The sequence below is a fragment of the Dermacentor albipictus genome, chromosome 1 (genome assembly GCF_038994185.2).
Source record: "Dermacentor albipictus isolate Rhodes 1998 colony chromosome 1, USDA_Dalb.pri_finalv2, whole genome shotgun sequence".
Classification (NCBI taxonomy): domain Eukaryota; kingdom Metazoa; phylum Arthropoda; class Arachnida; order Ixodida; family Ixodidae; genus Dermacentor; species Dermacentor albipictus.
Window position 1 is genome coordinate 488,763,776 of NC_091821.1, and position 15,744 is coordinate 488,779,519.

The following is a 15,744-nucleotide window of genomic DNA, read 5'->3' on the forward strand; positions in this document are numbered from 1 at the left end:
AAACGCCTCTTTCTAATCACGACTGCTGACCACTTGATACTTCGGTGTACTTTAAATCCAAGTGCTCCTGGAAGTTGTACGTTACGTACTGGTCTGGCCGGGTGAGTCCCTTTGCATTCCATTACGATGTGCCGAATGATCTCCGAGTTTTTACAGTGTAAGCTGTTATGACCTCATTCCAACAGCCATTTCGGGTGGCGATGGTGTCCGCCACCGCCACCGCCACCGTGTCAATAGTAGCTATCACCCGGAATGAGAAAAAAAAAGCCCAGTCCCCGCCATTATCGAACCAGACCCCGCTGCGTAGGAATAAGGTACTCAAACTAGCGCTCGCTAGTATGGAGCGGGAAAATGCTCTATAAACGCATCTTAGCGTGCGAGGAGACACGCGATGTGTCATGCGCGCCGCGTCACGTCGATACGTGCAAGTTTTGTATTGCATGTGGCAGATGCACAGGGAGCGGTACGAGGCAGTTATATAAGGTTTGAAGAAGAAAAAGAAACTGAAGGATATGCATACGAGAATTCTAGAAAAAAATATATACATATTGAGTACCTGTATGAAACAAGCTGGCTAGGTGACTACACGGATGTTATAGGGGTGACTACGGGGTGAATAAAGGGGATGCCAATAAATCATCGTCAGCAGCAGCAGTCTCGTATCATGCCAGTTGCCTAGCGATGTGAGATGCGCGCCACCTAACGTCGACACGTGCACATATCGCATTGCACTTGCCTATTATAAACCAGGTAGAACGCCATGTAGCAGATGCAAAGGCAGCGGTACAAGGGAGTTAAAGGTCTGGATAAAAAGAAGATTGTGAAGGTGTATAAATATTGATGTAATGAAACACATGCATGCCATACCTGAATAGTTCAAGCAGGCTAGGTGACTATTTTTCACCGTCCCGTTTAAAACGGACTGCCACTAAATTATTATGATCATTACCATCGTATTGTGCCATTTGACGTGCGCGCCTCGTAGCGTCCATGCGTACAAACGTTGCATTGCAGTTCTGTTATACTCCAGCAGCTGTCCCGATATGTAGCAGTTGCATGCAGCATGTAGCTGGACCTGGTCAACTCAAGCAGGCTATAGGTTTCTATTTGTCACCATCCCGTTTCGAAGGGGGTGCCAACAAATCATTATTACTACCATCATCAACAGCAACGTACTGTGCCACGGGTCAAGGGATGTGACATGTGCGGCCCCCGTAGTCTAGATACCTGTGTTTATTCTTTGGTGCCCGTTATGGCCCCTCCTCGCAAGGTGCGAACCACTGCTGAAGAAGCAAATCGTGGAGCTACGCGCGCGCGTGCAACCAGGCAACATCGGGCTCAGCAGACCGCTGCGCAGAGAGCACAGCAACGCCGCAGCACAGGCCCCGGCTTGCCGTCGACGCCGGGCGGACAATGCAGATCCTTCTCGTGCTAACGGCGCGAAGAGACTTAGCCGCGAAGGCCATGTAGTGCGTGGTGGCGAAAATGGAGCTCCTGTGTAGCCGCTACTCCACCTTATGCTGTGACTGTGCTGCATGTGCCACGCAGGCCTGTGATTTCCTTTCCCGCATCACACGTGTGCCTCATCTCACTGCGAAAATTTGCTCTGGTATGTTTTTTTTCCTTAGACAACCAGCTCGAGCCTCAAATCGCGAGGAATTTCCATTTGCATTATCCTACGTTATTTTACATTCTAATTTCATTTTTATAAATATTTTCAACATCCATGGATATTTTCGCTTGCGTTGTTTGTATCCAAGTAACTGTCTATGTTTCTCTCACCTCCTTTCTGATGACTCCTGGTTGTCTATTTGCACTTTCAATTACCCTGTACTTGGTTGACCTCTTCCTCCATTCTGTGTGCACTCTTTTTATGTGCAGATATTTGTGTACTTTAGCCGCCCAGTCATTTTGATCCATGCTCCTGTGTCTTTCTTCAAGACTAATATTGCTGTCCGCGTCTATGATCTCGAACGACGCCCAACCCATATGCCCTTGCACTGCTTCATTTGGGTTGCTGTCGTCGGCTCCCAGAGCCAGCCGCTATTTGGTTAACTTCAAACCCCGACAATATATCCGATTTTAGGAACAGAATTGCATTTGCAAGCGTCCTTCCAGATGTCGGGCACTACCTCAACTTTATTGCAGCCCCAATGTGCCCTATGTTTCATTATTGCTGCATTCCGCTTCCCTTTATTTCAGGTTATCTTAGCGGGTGTTTGAGTAAGTCTTTCCTTCGTTTATATATGCGCCGAGGTATTTATATTGCTTGACTATGGGTACGACTTGCTGCTGAATTGACGCCAAATAATTACTCGTGTTTCATTAAAGATCGCAATTCCCGATTTCTCTGCGTTAAATTACAGGTCTAGCTTTGTCGTTGCGTTGTCCGCTAGCAGCACTATGTCATCCGCATACATCAGTGCGGGGACCTTTACTTTCCCCATTTGCCTATTACGTAGGTAAGGTAATTCAAACCCTAATTGACTGTTTCCCGGTTATCCTTTGCGCTTAGCATAAAGCGTCAACAACAATGGATATAGAGGACATCCTTGCTTCAGTCGTTGGTGAATTCCCATCACTTCATACACTTTCGACCTTCCCGTACAAGTTTTACTCCGTTTTCTCTATATATCTTCCTCAACAGCTCCACGAAATCGACATCTATGCCTTCGTGCTTGGCAATATCCCATAACGTCTCCCTGTCTACGTTGTCGTAGGTGCCCTTAGTATCTAGAAACGCTAGCTATAAAGGTCTATTATGAGTTACTGAAATCTCTGTGAACTGAGTTAGGACAAAAACATATTCCAAACGCCCGCCTGATCTGATCATATTCAGTATTGCCCCCACTACATCATTTGTTTCAGCCCATTTCGAGTGCTCTAATTTTATGGCTTGCATTGCCCTTCCATATTGCACCGACGTTACTGTAACTGGCCTGTACGTGCCCGTACTATCCTTATCACATTTGCCTTTGTAGATGAGGTTCATCTTGCTTTCACGCATCCAACTGGAATTTTTTTCGTTTAAATCACTTGTTCAGTGGTATTAGTCAGTAGTGCTTTGCTGTTTGGACCGAGCTTTTTGATTAGCTTTATTGGAATTTCATCGTATCTTGCGGTGGTCTTATTAGGGACATTTTTTTTTCAGCCTTTTACCAGTAAAAGCTACTATGGTAAATTTTGATTTCTAAGGGTTCTCTGTTGAGGTTGAATCTGTTTGGACCGCGTATGCGTGCGTCATAGGGCGAGGAACTCAGCGGCGGGCGCGGCGGGCGTCTTCCGCTATCATTGGTTGCCGTATAGCGTTAGGGAAAAGCCTGGCAGCAGCGCCCAGCGTCACGACACCCGCGGGGTTACGCAAAAAAAAAAAAACGCTTCGCTTCTAGCAGGAGGGAACTCGGCAGTTTTGCGTCCATTGCCGTCGCCTTAACAAATTCATGAAGGGCGTCTTCTATCATCAAAAGTATTCGGTGGCCACGACGATTCACTCGTTTCCGGATGTTGACGTAGGAAAGCGCCACAACAAATCCATCCGGATCTGGTGAAATGGTCGGCAAGGAGGCTCTGTTGGATATAGCAGTCCTCCTGGCTTGGTCGGTGATGTCTTGCGTCAGCGGCAGTTTCTGCACACCTTGAACTAATGGATGACGTCAGCGTACAGGCGTGACCAGTAATAATTCTCCTAAATCCTCGCAGGCACACGGGAAGAGAGCGGAAATTGCCTGCCACTGGATTATTCTGAAGAATGTGCAGAACCCGCGGTTGCGGTGCTGAAGGTACAAACAAGAAGGGAGAAATAAGAAGCGCGGACTGGGGCGGGAAGCTTTTCTTTACGATGACGCTATATTGCAACGAGAACGAGGACAAATGGAACAAAGCCGGTTTTCCCTTGCAAGAAGTAGGCAAGGCTTCTGAGCTACCAGTCAGCTCGCTGCTGGTTGGGGAAGCCATCGGCACTTATTGTCCCTAGGAAAGAGTCATCGTCCTGATCGTCTCTCGGTGGCGGGTCGATAGGAGCTCTGGAGAGGCAGTCGTAATCAGAGTGCTTTTATCCGGCCTTGTATGTCATGGTGATGTCGAATTCTTGCAGTAGGGGGGTTCACCGTGCAAGGCGTATTGAAGTGTAACTTAAATTGCCTTGCCAACATTATTTTGCTGATAATTCTAGGAAATCTGTGGCAGCCTGGCATCTGATTGCAGCTAGATCTTTAGAAAAAAGAAAATGAGGACGCGTAATATGCGAAAGATCAACCTGCTTGAAAGTGCTCGAGAGCAGATTGACGACTGGTAAAAGTAGGAAATTTTATACCAGTTTCTGAAGCAAAGTACTCGGCACGGACTCGGACTCGGTTACTAGCGGTGGCATACAACATTAGGGCACCTGACATGTAAATTGAACAGAGTGACTTCGCGCAGCGTGTTAAAACACAATAAAGATGCCAGCAGTTAGCGTAGTAAAAAAAGTAGGCGAAGGAAATATCTTTATCGCATGCGATATCTGCAGATCTTCCAAAGCTAACGCAGTTTCTCAGGTCAGTAAATAATTATGCAGAAACCATTGACGACTATTGACAATGTAAGCGAATAGCCCAAACGAGCAAACTAAGGAACTAGTGAGCGAGCGACAGCACGCCTACATCCCGCTCACGGACGCAACTTGGTTGCGCGGTAGCTCACGCGCAACAGACTTCTGCATCCCTTCCCGCCACTCCATACGGGAGAGCATGCGCGCTTTCCCTCAGTGCCTCCCCGCGACGAAGAAGCAAGCGAAGGAGCCAGTGACGGCCCCGCCATTCCCGCGCCTCCCCGCAGCTCAGTTGCGCGATAGCTTACGTGTGACAGTCACTCCTCTCTTCACGCCAGCCCCAGGCCGCAACTCGCTCGCCCGAGAGTGCGCGTCCTCAGCCTCGGCGCTTTCTGTCGCCTTCCAATCAGTAAAGAATAAGCGACATGAAGAGCGAGCGGTAATCTCTATCGTACCTACTTCTCGCCCCTGGCCGAATCTCGGTTGCGCAAGAATACCTACCCTTTAATGGGCCCCTCACCAGGTGTGGTCATTTTGACCTGACATGCGCAGAGCATACGTTGAGCGATAACGATCGTGTCTGCAATGTATTACATCACAACGCGCCGCGGAAAGATCTGAAATTTCAAACCGTACGCCGTTTTTCCTTCTCCTCGTGGCCGCCGCGCTTCAAGCCGAAGGATCACGTACTCGCGTGCCCGCGCCTACTTATTCCTGTCTGCAGCGTGACGTCGCTCGTGGTGACACATGACTTCGAGAATTATTGAAGACAACATCTGTTATCTGTAATCTGTTATCTGTATGATCTGTTGCTTGAATTGACGAATTGAAATTTACAGAAATAATAAAACATACAAACGGAATGCCTGCATGTTTTTTGCTTTACTTCGCACCGAAGCAAGGGAGATGTACTTCCGATTTGTCAGCTTGTTCCCACGGTCGTGCGGTCATGTGCGTAGGTACCGAAACTATGCTATTTGCTACCGTGCTCCAGCGCATGATCATGCTCTGGGATTCGCTTGTTCTGCCTAAGTATTCGCGTAGCACTGGATTATACCGCTAGTCATCTTTGCTTGTGCACAGCGCGCAAGGTCGTGCGCTGCGCGAACGAGACAACAGCTCGCGCGCGACCCCGTCAGCGGAAATGCGTAGCGCCGGGAAAAAAAAGGCGAGAAGGAAAAAAAAAATGAAGGCGGGGCCTGCGACCTATGCGTCACGCGATTCTCGAGGTCTGGTATGGGACAATGCAGGGAAGAAATTTCGCTTGCGAAGGCTAGACGGGGCGAGTGGAGAGAGCATGTTGCTTGGCAGTGGAGCCCGCCTGCCCAAATCATGGGTTCGGGGCACTGAAATATTTCCATCTCGGCTATTATTGAGCCGATCTGAAAAAAATTTTGCTGCAGAACGCTCCCTAGAGGACAGCGAGGACAACTTCCAGCGTATGACAAAAATTTTCTATGGGGCCTAATTAGGGCCCTCTAAACTGAAGTTCACAAGATGGCATGGACAGTGCATTGAGCTGTGTAATTCAATGTGATAGACTTGTGGTCAAGAGACAAAGACGACAGCATGTTCCAGCTCAGGTAAAGAAAAGCGGGAATGGGCAGGACTTTTAATGAGTGCAGAACATAAGCGCTGCTTATTTACAGCAGCAGGGTGGTGCTGAAGAAAAAATAAAGTGGTAGTGAATGTGGTGAGACGTTCGTTTGATGGCCGGATGTGATTAGAAAAGTGCCACAAATGGAATCTGCCTGCAGTTTATCACCTACGAGATCGAAGAATTTCGCCAGTTCTTCACAACTCCAGATTTGGCCGAGAGCGCGAAGGATGCTACCAGTCATATCAGCAATTTTAAAAATTAGAGGAGACCTCAGACCGCCACTTGCATTTCTCGAGCTGGTTTCTCTTACAGGGCAAGGCACGTTGGCCTCGTAGGGATAGTATTTATCATTACTGCAGGATCACGTTTGAGGTCGCGGGGCTAGTCCTTGAAATCTTGCATCAAGATGACCTATGATAGTTTCAAAGAACATGCTGGGATTAAGACCTGTCTCAATGTTCCACCTCGCATCATCCCGAATACGAATACAATGAGCGTTTGACAGGGTGAGCCTTTGTGTGGATGCTCGATAATGGTTCGTTAACGTTCACGTGGAGTTATGTTCGTGAGGGATGAAGACATGAAAAAAAAGAAGAGTGTTTTCTTGCCCCACAGGCGTCTGAAACAACGTGCACTCTGTTTAGAAGCCAGCGCATTGACCATTTGGAACTCAGCAACAGTGTGCACATGCTTTTCATAAATAAGCTTGCAGTACGATTTATCACAGAAAAATCACGGAACGCACTATGGGGAGTGTAATGCTACAGTTTTAACTTGTCTTCTATGTGTAGAAATTGGTGAGTGACCTCAATAAGAGGCTGGATGCAAGTTGTAGCACACTACGGGAAACTTGCTCTTCACATGTCAAAAAAAAAAGAAAGAACAGCAATGTGCTGTGGCTTGAGCAAATGGGAATATCCGTGGGAAGCTCAGTAAAGGTCCAGGTAATACAATAACGTGTGATCGGATTCTGGGGTTTTACATGCCAGGACCATAGTTTACGAGCAACGCCGCAATGGGGGACTGCGAATGAATCTTGACTCCCAGCCTGCCTTTTTAACGTGCCTCCAATGCATGGGACACGGACGTTTTTGCATTTTGACCCCATCAAAGGGCCGGCATTTGATCCGGTGACCTCATGTTTAGCAGCGCAACACCATCACCAGTAAGCCACCACACGCCACAATTACACGCTATCAGTGGTTCGTTATAATCTATCTCAACGAAATGCGTTAAGATGTATGGTAAGTTAAAGCACTTGCTTGACGACCGTGGGCCACACATAAAGCAATAGTAACACTCACTATACACTCATTCCCCGTTACCTAATGTCATATGTGTTAAATTTCTCTCACACACTTTCAAGATGCCTTTCTAGTTTTGAATCTGCCATTGTTGTTGTCTTCGCCTCTTTTCCTTATCACAACGTGAATTCGTAGAAGTGAATAATAGTGGTAACTGCTTTCTTGAACAGAGTGAAAGATGGTGTGTTTGCAAACGGCTTATTACAGGACCTCCATGAGGGCATTATCTAATTCCTCACAGATTATTACATAGCACTTCAGCATTCGGTTTGGGTGAGGTAAGCGCACCGCTTTGTTTCAGAGAGCGGGAGCACGGAGGCACGTAGGAAGAATAGGCATCTGTTATGCAAAAGGTGTATCGTGAAATAAAAATGGTGCCTGTGATAGTAAAGCTAAACGTAAAAGAAACTCATATTATATTCAAACCATGATATATTACTAGAAAACGAACGCAGACACTTTTTTATGAAACGATATCAAAGAAACAGGTGACGCAGATATCAAGCTAGCACTGTGCGAATCCATTGATATGCGAATAATCTTGAAGGTAGCTGGCTTGCCAGTACCCTTTGCGGTTGTTAACAGCGCCACCAGATGGACGGTCGTCTTTATGTAAGGCAGGCAATAGTGCTTGACGGTAACGTGTGGTTGACAACAACGGCAAGCCGATGACAAGAGTACGACTGCAAAGGCACGACCACTGATTTGTCGTGCTCTGATGAAGAAGCGTTTTGAATTCTTCCCTTATGACTTGGACCGATTCCAGAGGTGATGGATTACGGGGGCAACTGGGACAGTTGCGCTTTTATAAGATACTTTAATCTGTGGTACACGACGCACTCGTCCCTCCTCTGAAAGCACAAGTTGGCGTTAGCACACAATGAAAACGCATGCGTCCGTGGACTAATTGATCAAGCATCGGGCTTTTGTGCTGGCAGATACTCGTTCCATCTTATACCTTGTACGCGCTATCTTTTTACTTGTGAAAGATGCCTTTAACGAGGCGAGACATGAACCAACGCACACAAGAACTAACTACCGCAATCCCCCTGGTATTCGGCAAATAATGATTTGCCATAAAAAAATCCCACTCGTTCACAGTGGCAGTGGAAGAAGAAGCCGCTGTCCTCAAAAGATGCTAACATCTATAGCACTAGCGCAGCATCATATGATACGCGACGGAAGGCACATGCGGCGCAACTTCAGGGCAATATTGTGCTTTGACGTGTTTCGGAACCAAGGGTTATCTACCTTATTTGTAAGCCGCTGAAGGTGCGCTTGTATTCGTCTTAATTATATAAAGAGGCTTTGGAAAAAGAATCTTCTATATGAATGGGTCGTCATCTATATTCTGTGAATTATTTAGCCCTTGTCAGTGTAGGAGGCTCAGGTGAATTTTAGATGTAAGCTAAACTGCTGTATTATCCATAATTTCGCAAAGAAATTCAGAAACCGGCCTTAGACATGGAACTAACGCTAGTCTTATGAAGTATGACAATCACCTGACGTTAATCACTGTGCGGCACTGTATACCGCATTGCTAGAATGTCGACAACACAAATGACACGTAATTACATCCAGTAAGTTATGTTTTCTGCCATCACAAAATTCTGTACTCAACTTTGACCTAAAGAAGTGCTACACGCAGGTATACCTCTACAAGAATCGTGAAATCACACGTTCCCAAGTGGAGCGAGCCGAGCAGCTGGATTTCGGTGCCATCGTCTTAACAGCAGACTCCCCGGTAATCGGCAGTGTGGAGACAGAGGGCGATGACTGGGAGGCGAAGGGAATACGGTAAGAGTACGGAGAAATAAAATCTCCTCGATACTGTGCATGAATATAGGTGTGACCATGAATTTAGATTGCAACAAAGCTAGTAACTCCGAACCGTAAAGAGACATATGCGAAAGTTTGTTACCTTAAGAGAATGGTCTCGTTTTTTTCATCTTTCGATATGTAACTCGGCTATTTTGCTTGTTACTCACATGAAAGAGCATTTGCAACCTACGTTAAACATCTCGCCAGAATGCAAATCTTCATGTGCCACTTAAATATTGACATGTTTCAACACTGACCATATTCCAAAATCCATATTGTCCCCCAAAACAAGCACAGACTGGAATCACCTCCCAGACCCTGTCGCCTCCACAACCGATGCTAATGCTTTCGCGACTACTGTTTTTGATTATTTTTATAATGTTGTTTGGCTTCTTATTCTGTTCTGTCATGTACATTTTGTTGTTTTATTGCGGTAGCAATTAGAGGGACATTCCAGGCAAATGTTCGCCGTCGTCATCGCTGTGAAGTTCCGTGCAAACTCCAATCGAGTTGCAATCGTGCAATCGAGTTGAGATCGTGCCGCCCCACGTACGTCAATGCTGTGGGTTTGAGGGAAATCGAGCGAGAGTACACCGATAAGGATGGTAGCTTGATGCCTGCCGTCTTCCTGCTCGGCCAGTGTTGTGGGCGCAAGGGCGGGTGGGGAGGTAACGAGATCAAACGCTCGCTGAGCGGGACAGCTGGGTGCGGGTCTCCCCTTCTTGCCCGACCACGGCTGCGCATGGAACGGCTGACTTATGTTGTAGACGACATCAGGCCGGTGCAAATGCTACGTAAGCCGAGACGACTGGCGGCTTCGTGTGCGCAGTGTTTAGCGTGCCTATCGTGAAACGTTACGTAACCTCAAGTTTCGGAGATGCGTTGATGCGAGAGGCAGCATGAAGCGTTCGCTCCTCGCTGCTGCCGCCCGTCATTACGCCAGCGTAATAACAGTTAGTCTCGGTGGTCACTGAATGAGATCTGGTGATGTTTACCTGTGGGCATGTCACACCACGTTTGTTAGTCAAGTTGTCGCATGCCTTGCTATCGCTATAAGTGCTTTGCCTTTCTCACGAAATCATATTTTTTTCTATCCCCTACTCGTCTCTGCGATGCTTTGGCCCTGAGAGTAAATAAATGAAATTAATTATCATGTGAATACTTCAGTCCGAAAGTGTCGCTAAGTTAGTGCATATAATGAATGTAGTTTGCCAGCTGTATAATGATATCTCATTGCTGTTACTAATATAATGTGGTGGGCTCAGGTTACCGCTGCCATTTATTTACCAATACTGTGTTCAGCCATTGTGTATATCCTGTATACAACCTAAATACAGGCTATGCTTTTAGATTTTGAGGATACTTTCCCGAACATTTTTTTTCAGGATTAAAAAGCCAGAGTAAACTTGCAGTCCATCACTTACAGCTTAAAAACAAATATAAAAGAACGATATGTCTTGTTTGTCAGAACAGGTGGCGACAAATCTGTTGAACCAGCGAAAATAATGCATACGAATCAGATGCCTTCTCTCCTTACGCAGTCTGGCAGCATGATGAAGTGCAGGTAAAAACGATGGGGCGATTCTGATCATTCAACATTTCATTCCCTCACCAATTTATCGCATGGCGAATGGTGCATGCACAACGAGCCCACTGTAGTAGCTTCGACGGCGCGGTCGGACGCAGGACCTACGGCATGAGGCCTAGCGGTCGAGGCGCGGAGCGCCGCAGAGAAGAGCCGAGCTCCTCGAGTCGGGGACCAGACAAAGAATGACGTTATTGCAGCGAGGGAAATGCAGCAGGTGTGCTTATAGCGTTTGGCGCTGAGTGGCGCCCCGACGTAACCGATTCCTAACCGAAAGTGGAAGCCGACACAGAATGTTACATCACCTTTCGCTTGAGAGAAAAATGAGCCACTCGCTCTCCTAGCAACAAAGCAAGTCACGAGTTACAGAAGTACATAGAAGTGTAAGCGTTATACAATGAATGTTTTCCTATGCAAGTTTTGGACATGTTATCATTTATTATTATACAATGAATAGGAGTTTCTACTAGTATTAGTAATGGACATGTATCATTTAGTTGGCGTTGGCCAAATGGAAAAATAATTGCAGTAGAAATGCTGCTCACTACATGTCATGTTGTTTACTTGAACTGAGCTGACTGAAGAGCACATGTTAGCACTGTAACACGCGTGTTTGGTGATGACATCATTATGCAATAGAAAATTTAGGTACATGTAACTATGACAGACTTTTTTTTTCTAAGCGGACATCTTTGCCTTCCTCATTTTAACAGACAGACCAACACGGAGGCTGAAAATGAACTCGATTGCTCTTGAGTTCTGAGGAGTATTCGTCTTGGGAAGACAAGGACGAGATGCGCAATTGCATTTACAGATCACACATGACAAAGTGTGCACGGAGTACAAGAAGTAGACAATGCGAACATCTGTGGGTCGCCTGGGACAGCACTGATGGGAGGCTCATTGGGCCTGAGCTTGACGCGAGACAGCTCTGTGGCTGTCGTGGATTTAAGATTGTGCGTATAAAGCACTTTATACTCCAAGAATGTTGGGATAGTCCCACCCAGAAAAAACAAAAACTAGAAAATGCCCCGTGAAATTCCTAATATTCAAACTATCATACGTTTTCCACAAGGGCAGTCGCTGGCATCATATTTATTTTTGTCGCTACTGAATTATTAAGGCATTGACTACATGTCCACCATGGTTTTGATATTATAAAAAACAGCTGGCTTCGTTGAAGGAACAATAATTACTCATGGCGGGATATGAAATCTAAAGCAGTCAGCATATCTCGGAAGAGAGGCATTGGAGGATGCTGACAGAATTAATTTTTGAAATAAAATTTAAGTATGTTTCACTGGCACATGCAAACATACGGGAATATACGTTTCTGCACTAGACAGAACTGAAAATCTGAGATGTACCATATGTTTTAGTGAATATCAGGTTGATAATAATGGAATTTCATGCATCAGGAGCCCGAGACAAAGTGGCCTATGTAAGTGTTCCCCAAGCAGCACAACAATACCGTATATAAAAGGGTCATATGTTGGCGATGCCGATGCCCAGCACCTGCTTGATGCCGCCCTATCGGAAGACCGCTACTTGACGCGTTGTTGACCCTACCCTCACCGGCAGTGCAGGGCACAATGTTCCACATAGCAGGAAATACCATTATTTGCCATATGGTGCTTCTTCTATTTGGGAGCATTCTCTGGAATGGTCGCATTTATGGTTTAGCCATCACTGGCACATAAAAAATTTTGGTAATTCCAATACCGTCTCATACCTTTACCAATGTTTACACTTTTTCTGGCTGAAATACTCGTCGTCCATGAGAAATTATTGTTGTTTGGTGAGTCCAGCGCCATAAAGTACACTATAATAAAAGTAAAGGTGATAAGCTTGCAGAAATGTTTCATTTATGTGATATTCAATATACCTTCAGGATTATCATGCCGAGCATGCGTCCCACAAGTTGTGTAAAATGCGGTAAAATACACAAGTTAATTAAGCGAATTAGGAATGAGCACCTACCACACTTGCAATGCCCCTTTTTCGTTGCCCGCTGTCCCCAACAATGACGTGAATCACTACATGAGAAAAAGTACATGAAAAGGAGATTGTTTTATCCCAGTCATCAAAAGCAATTACCTGACACATCGTATGAATTATGGACATTGAATTGGATTGCATATCCTTCTTCGATGGCGCGTACCCACTGCGAGGGAACGGCCAAGATTTTGATGGTAATAGGAAGATGTTGGTAGTACAAAAACTGGTAAAAGTGTCACATGGAAACGGATGAAAATAATCTTTGAAGAACTTAAAAAAAAACGTATTGAAGCAACTAAATTCCTCCACTGCGGAAAACATTCCTGTGGTAATTGCAGAGAGAGGTGGTTCCTAGAGAAAAAGTATTTAAAAAAGAGAAATTTAAACCAAGTTGCGTGAGCGTTGGTTATAAAATGTTTTTGCTTAAATCGGAAAAACGGCGGCTGAATACGAAAAAATATGCTCGATGGTTTCACCTACTGCACAGAATGGGTACTGAGGGGAGGTTGCCAGACCATCCCTGTGACGATAAAAGTTTAACAGTGGTGTTCGACAACGTAACCGGGTAAAAATTACTTCAGTTTTTCTGGTGTTAAAGAAATTTGGTGCCAAGGTAATAGGATGTGTCGATATTCTGAAAATTTGCTATCACTGGATTCAAGAAGTCTAGAGCAATTGCATATCTCCTGAATCTAGTAGTGGTTAGGTAAGTTGATGCCGGAAGTAATGATAGTACAGGCCCACTGAGGGCCACTCTCGAGACACTGTCAGCCACCTCATTCATGTATAATCCCCTATGACCGGGCACCCAAAGTAATGTAATTAAATTGTTGTGTTCAGGCACTAGAAAATGAATTGCACGTAAAAGGCTAGCACTTCTATTTGTTTTGAGCTATGCACATAAAGGTAAAGAATCCGTTATTATGACTACCGTCGATATTGATGAATTTATCTTACGTAAGGTTAAAAAAAATAAATTATGGGGTTTTACGTGTCAAAACCACTTTCTGATTATGAGGCACGCCGTAGTGGAGGACTCCGGAAATTTCGACCACCTGGGGTTCTTTAACGTGCACCTAAATCTAAGCACACTGGTGTTTTCGCATTTCGCCCCCATTGAAATGTGGCCGCCGTAGCCGAGATTTGATCCCGCGACCTCGTGCTCAGCAGCCCAACACCATAGCCACTGAGAAACCACGGCGGGTTTACGTAAGGTTAACACTACAGCTAGAAATTCAGCCATAAATAGGGATAAGTAGTCCGGAATTCTAATTGAGAATGACCAGTCCAGAGAAGAAGTGAAAATGCCAATTCCAGATTATTCTCCACATTGTGAGACGTCTGTTGCAATGACCGTGTTTATACCTATACTCAATAAATGATCTTGCAATCGTCTATTCTATTTAATATATCTTGAGAGAGAAATTTCGCATTGTTAGGCTAAATGTCAACATAGATGATTTGTAGACTCTCGCACATCACATAAGGGTGGCACCTCCCAAGTACGTAGATTTAAGGGGTTAATGAACGTTCGTACAAAGTCCACTTGTGGGGCAGTGTAATCCGAAATATAATGCAGGCTGAGAAATAAATATGCTTTCCAGTCTTCTGATAGGGTATTCGTAAGATGTTTGCATCGTCAGCAATCGAAATCTGCACAATATTGAGGGCAACCTGACTTCTTGATGTAAGGCATTATTAGTCACAAATTTCGGTAATCCGCAGCACAACCGCCGGGCTTCCCGCTCAACCAGAACAAGGGGGCATAATGTATAAGCTGGCACGCCAGATAAAAGTAGTCATCCAAATTCTAAAATGGGCCGCACGTACATATTATAAATCATTAGTAGTGAGTCTCATGCATAGCTTACGTAGGATGCCAACTGCTCTCACTCCTTTATTAACTACGTGATCAACATGGCTAAGCCCACTTAGGGAGCCGTCATAGGCTACACCTAAGTACTTCACCGACTCCACTTTAGGTATAGTTTCGAGACGGTAGGACAGCGATATATCAAGGGGAGTGCTAAGGGGGAAAATCAACATCGAGCATTCTCTCACGTTAAGGGAAAAGCGAATTTGTTTCCCCAGCTTTCTATGGCGTAGAAATAGTTCTGTATTCGATAATATAGGGAGTGAACATCACTGTCTGATGCATACAAAGTAATTTCGTCTGCGTATACATATGTTTGTACATTTGAATGCCGAGGATTGGAACTCATCGGAACGTTAAATAATTATGGAGAATTGAATGAGAATGAGCCTCTTAGAGAGCAATAGGATTTCCTCTCACTTAAAAATGCACATATCCACTTTGCAAGGTAATTAGGAAACTGTACATTTCGTACTATATCTAATAAAATTACGCGTTCTACACTGTCGTAGGCTTTGGAGATGCCTAGTGTCATAATAGCACCTATCTCCATTTGGCGCTGTGCTAATTTTATTCTACTTTCTGTGTCCACGTGAGCATGCAAAATTGAATATGATGGTCGGAATCCAATTTGGCAGGAATTAGGCAAGTCCTTGGTATCTACAAATTTAAACATACGGGCATATAGTACTTTCTCAATCAATTTCTCCAAATTTCAGATTAGCGCGATTGGTCCAATGTTAACTATTTTATATCATTCCCCATGATATTTAAGAACTGGAAATATTTAGCAATTTTCCATGCAGACGGAATCCATGAAAATGTAATTGACTGGTATATAATAGCTAAAAGGTCATTAGGTGCCTTGAATAATATTTTGATCATGGCAGAGGCAACCGCATCTGCGCCGGGAAGTAAATCTGGCAGTCGCTCCACGCTTTCAGCCAATTCTAACATTGTAAGTTCTATAAAATCATCTGATGCCCTTTGTAAGCTACAGCAATGTGGCAAAACTGAACAAAATCTAATTTCTAA

The 15,744-nt window shown here is 45.1% G+C and overlaps 1 protein-coding gene across 1 annotated transcript in view; it reads left to right on the top strand.

Annotated features, from left to right (window-relative positions):
* LOC135912294 (2-Hydroxyacid oxidase 1-like) overlaps positions 1-15,744 on the top strand; it is a 119,074-nt gene that overhangs the window by 33,856 nt on the left and 69,474 nt on the right. Inside the window, exon 5 of the mRNA XM_065444688.1 lies at positions 9,081-9,229. Within this exon, the coding sequence (XP_065300760.1) occupies positions 9,081-9,229 (149 nt within the window). The remainder of the gene's footprint in view (positions 1-9,080; positions 9,230-15,744) is intronic.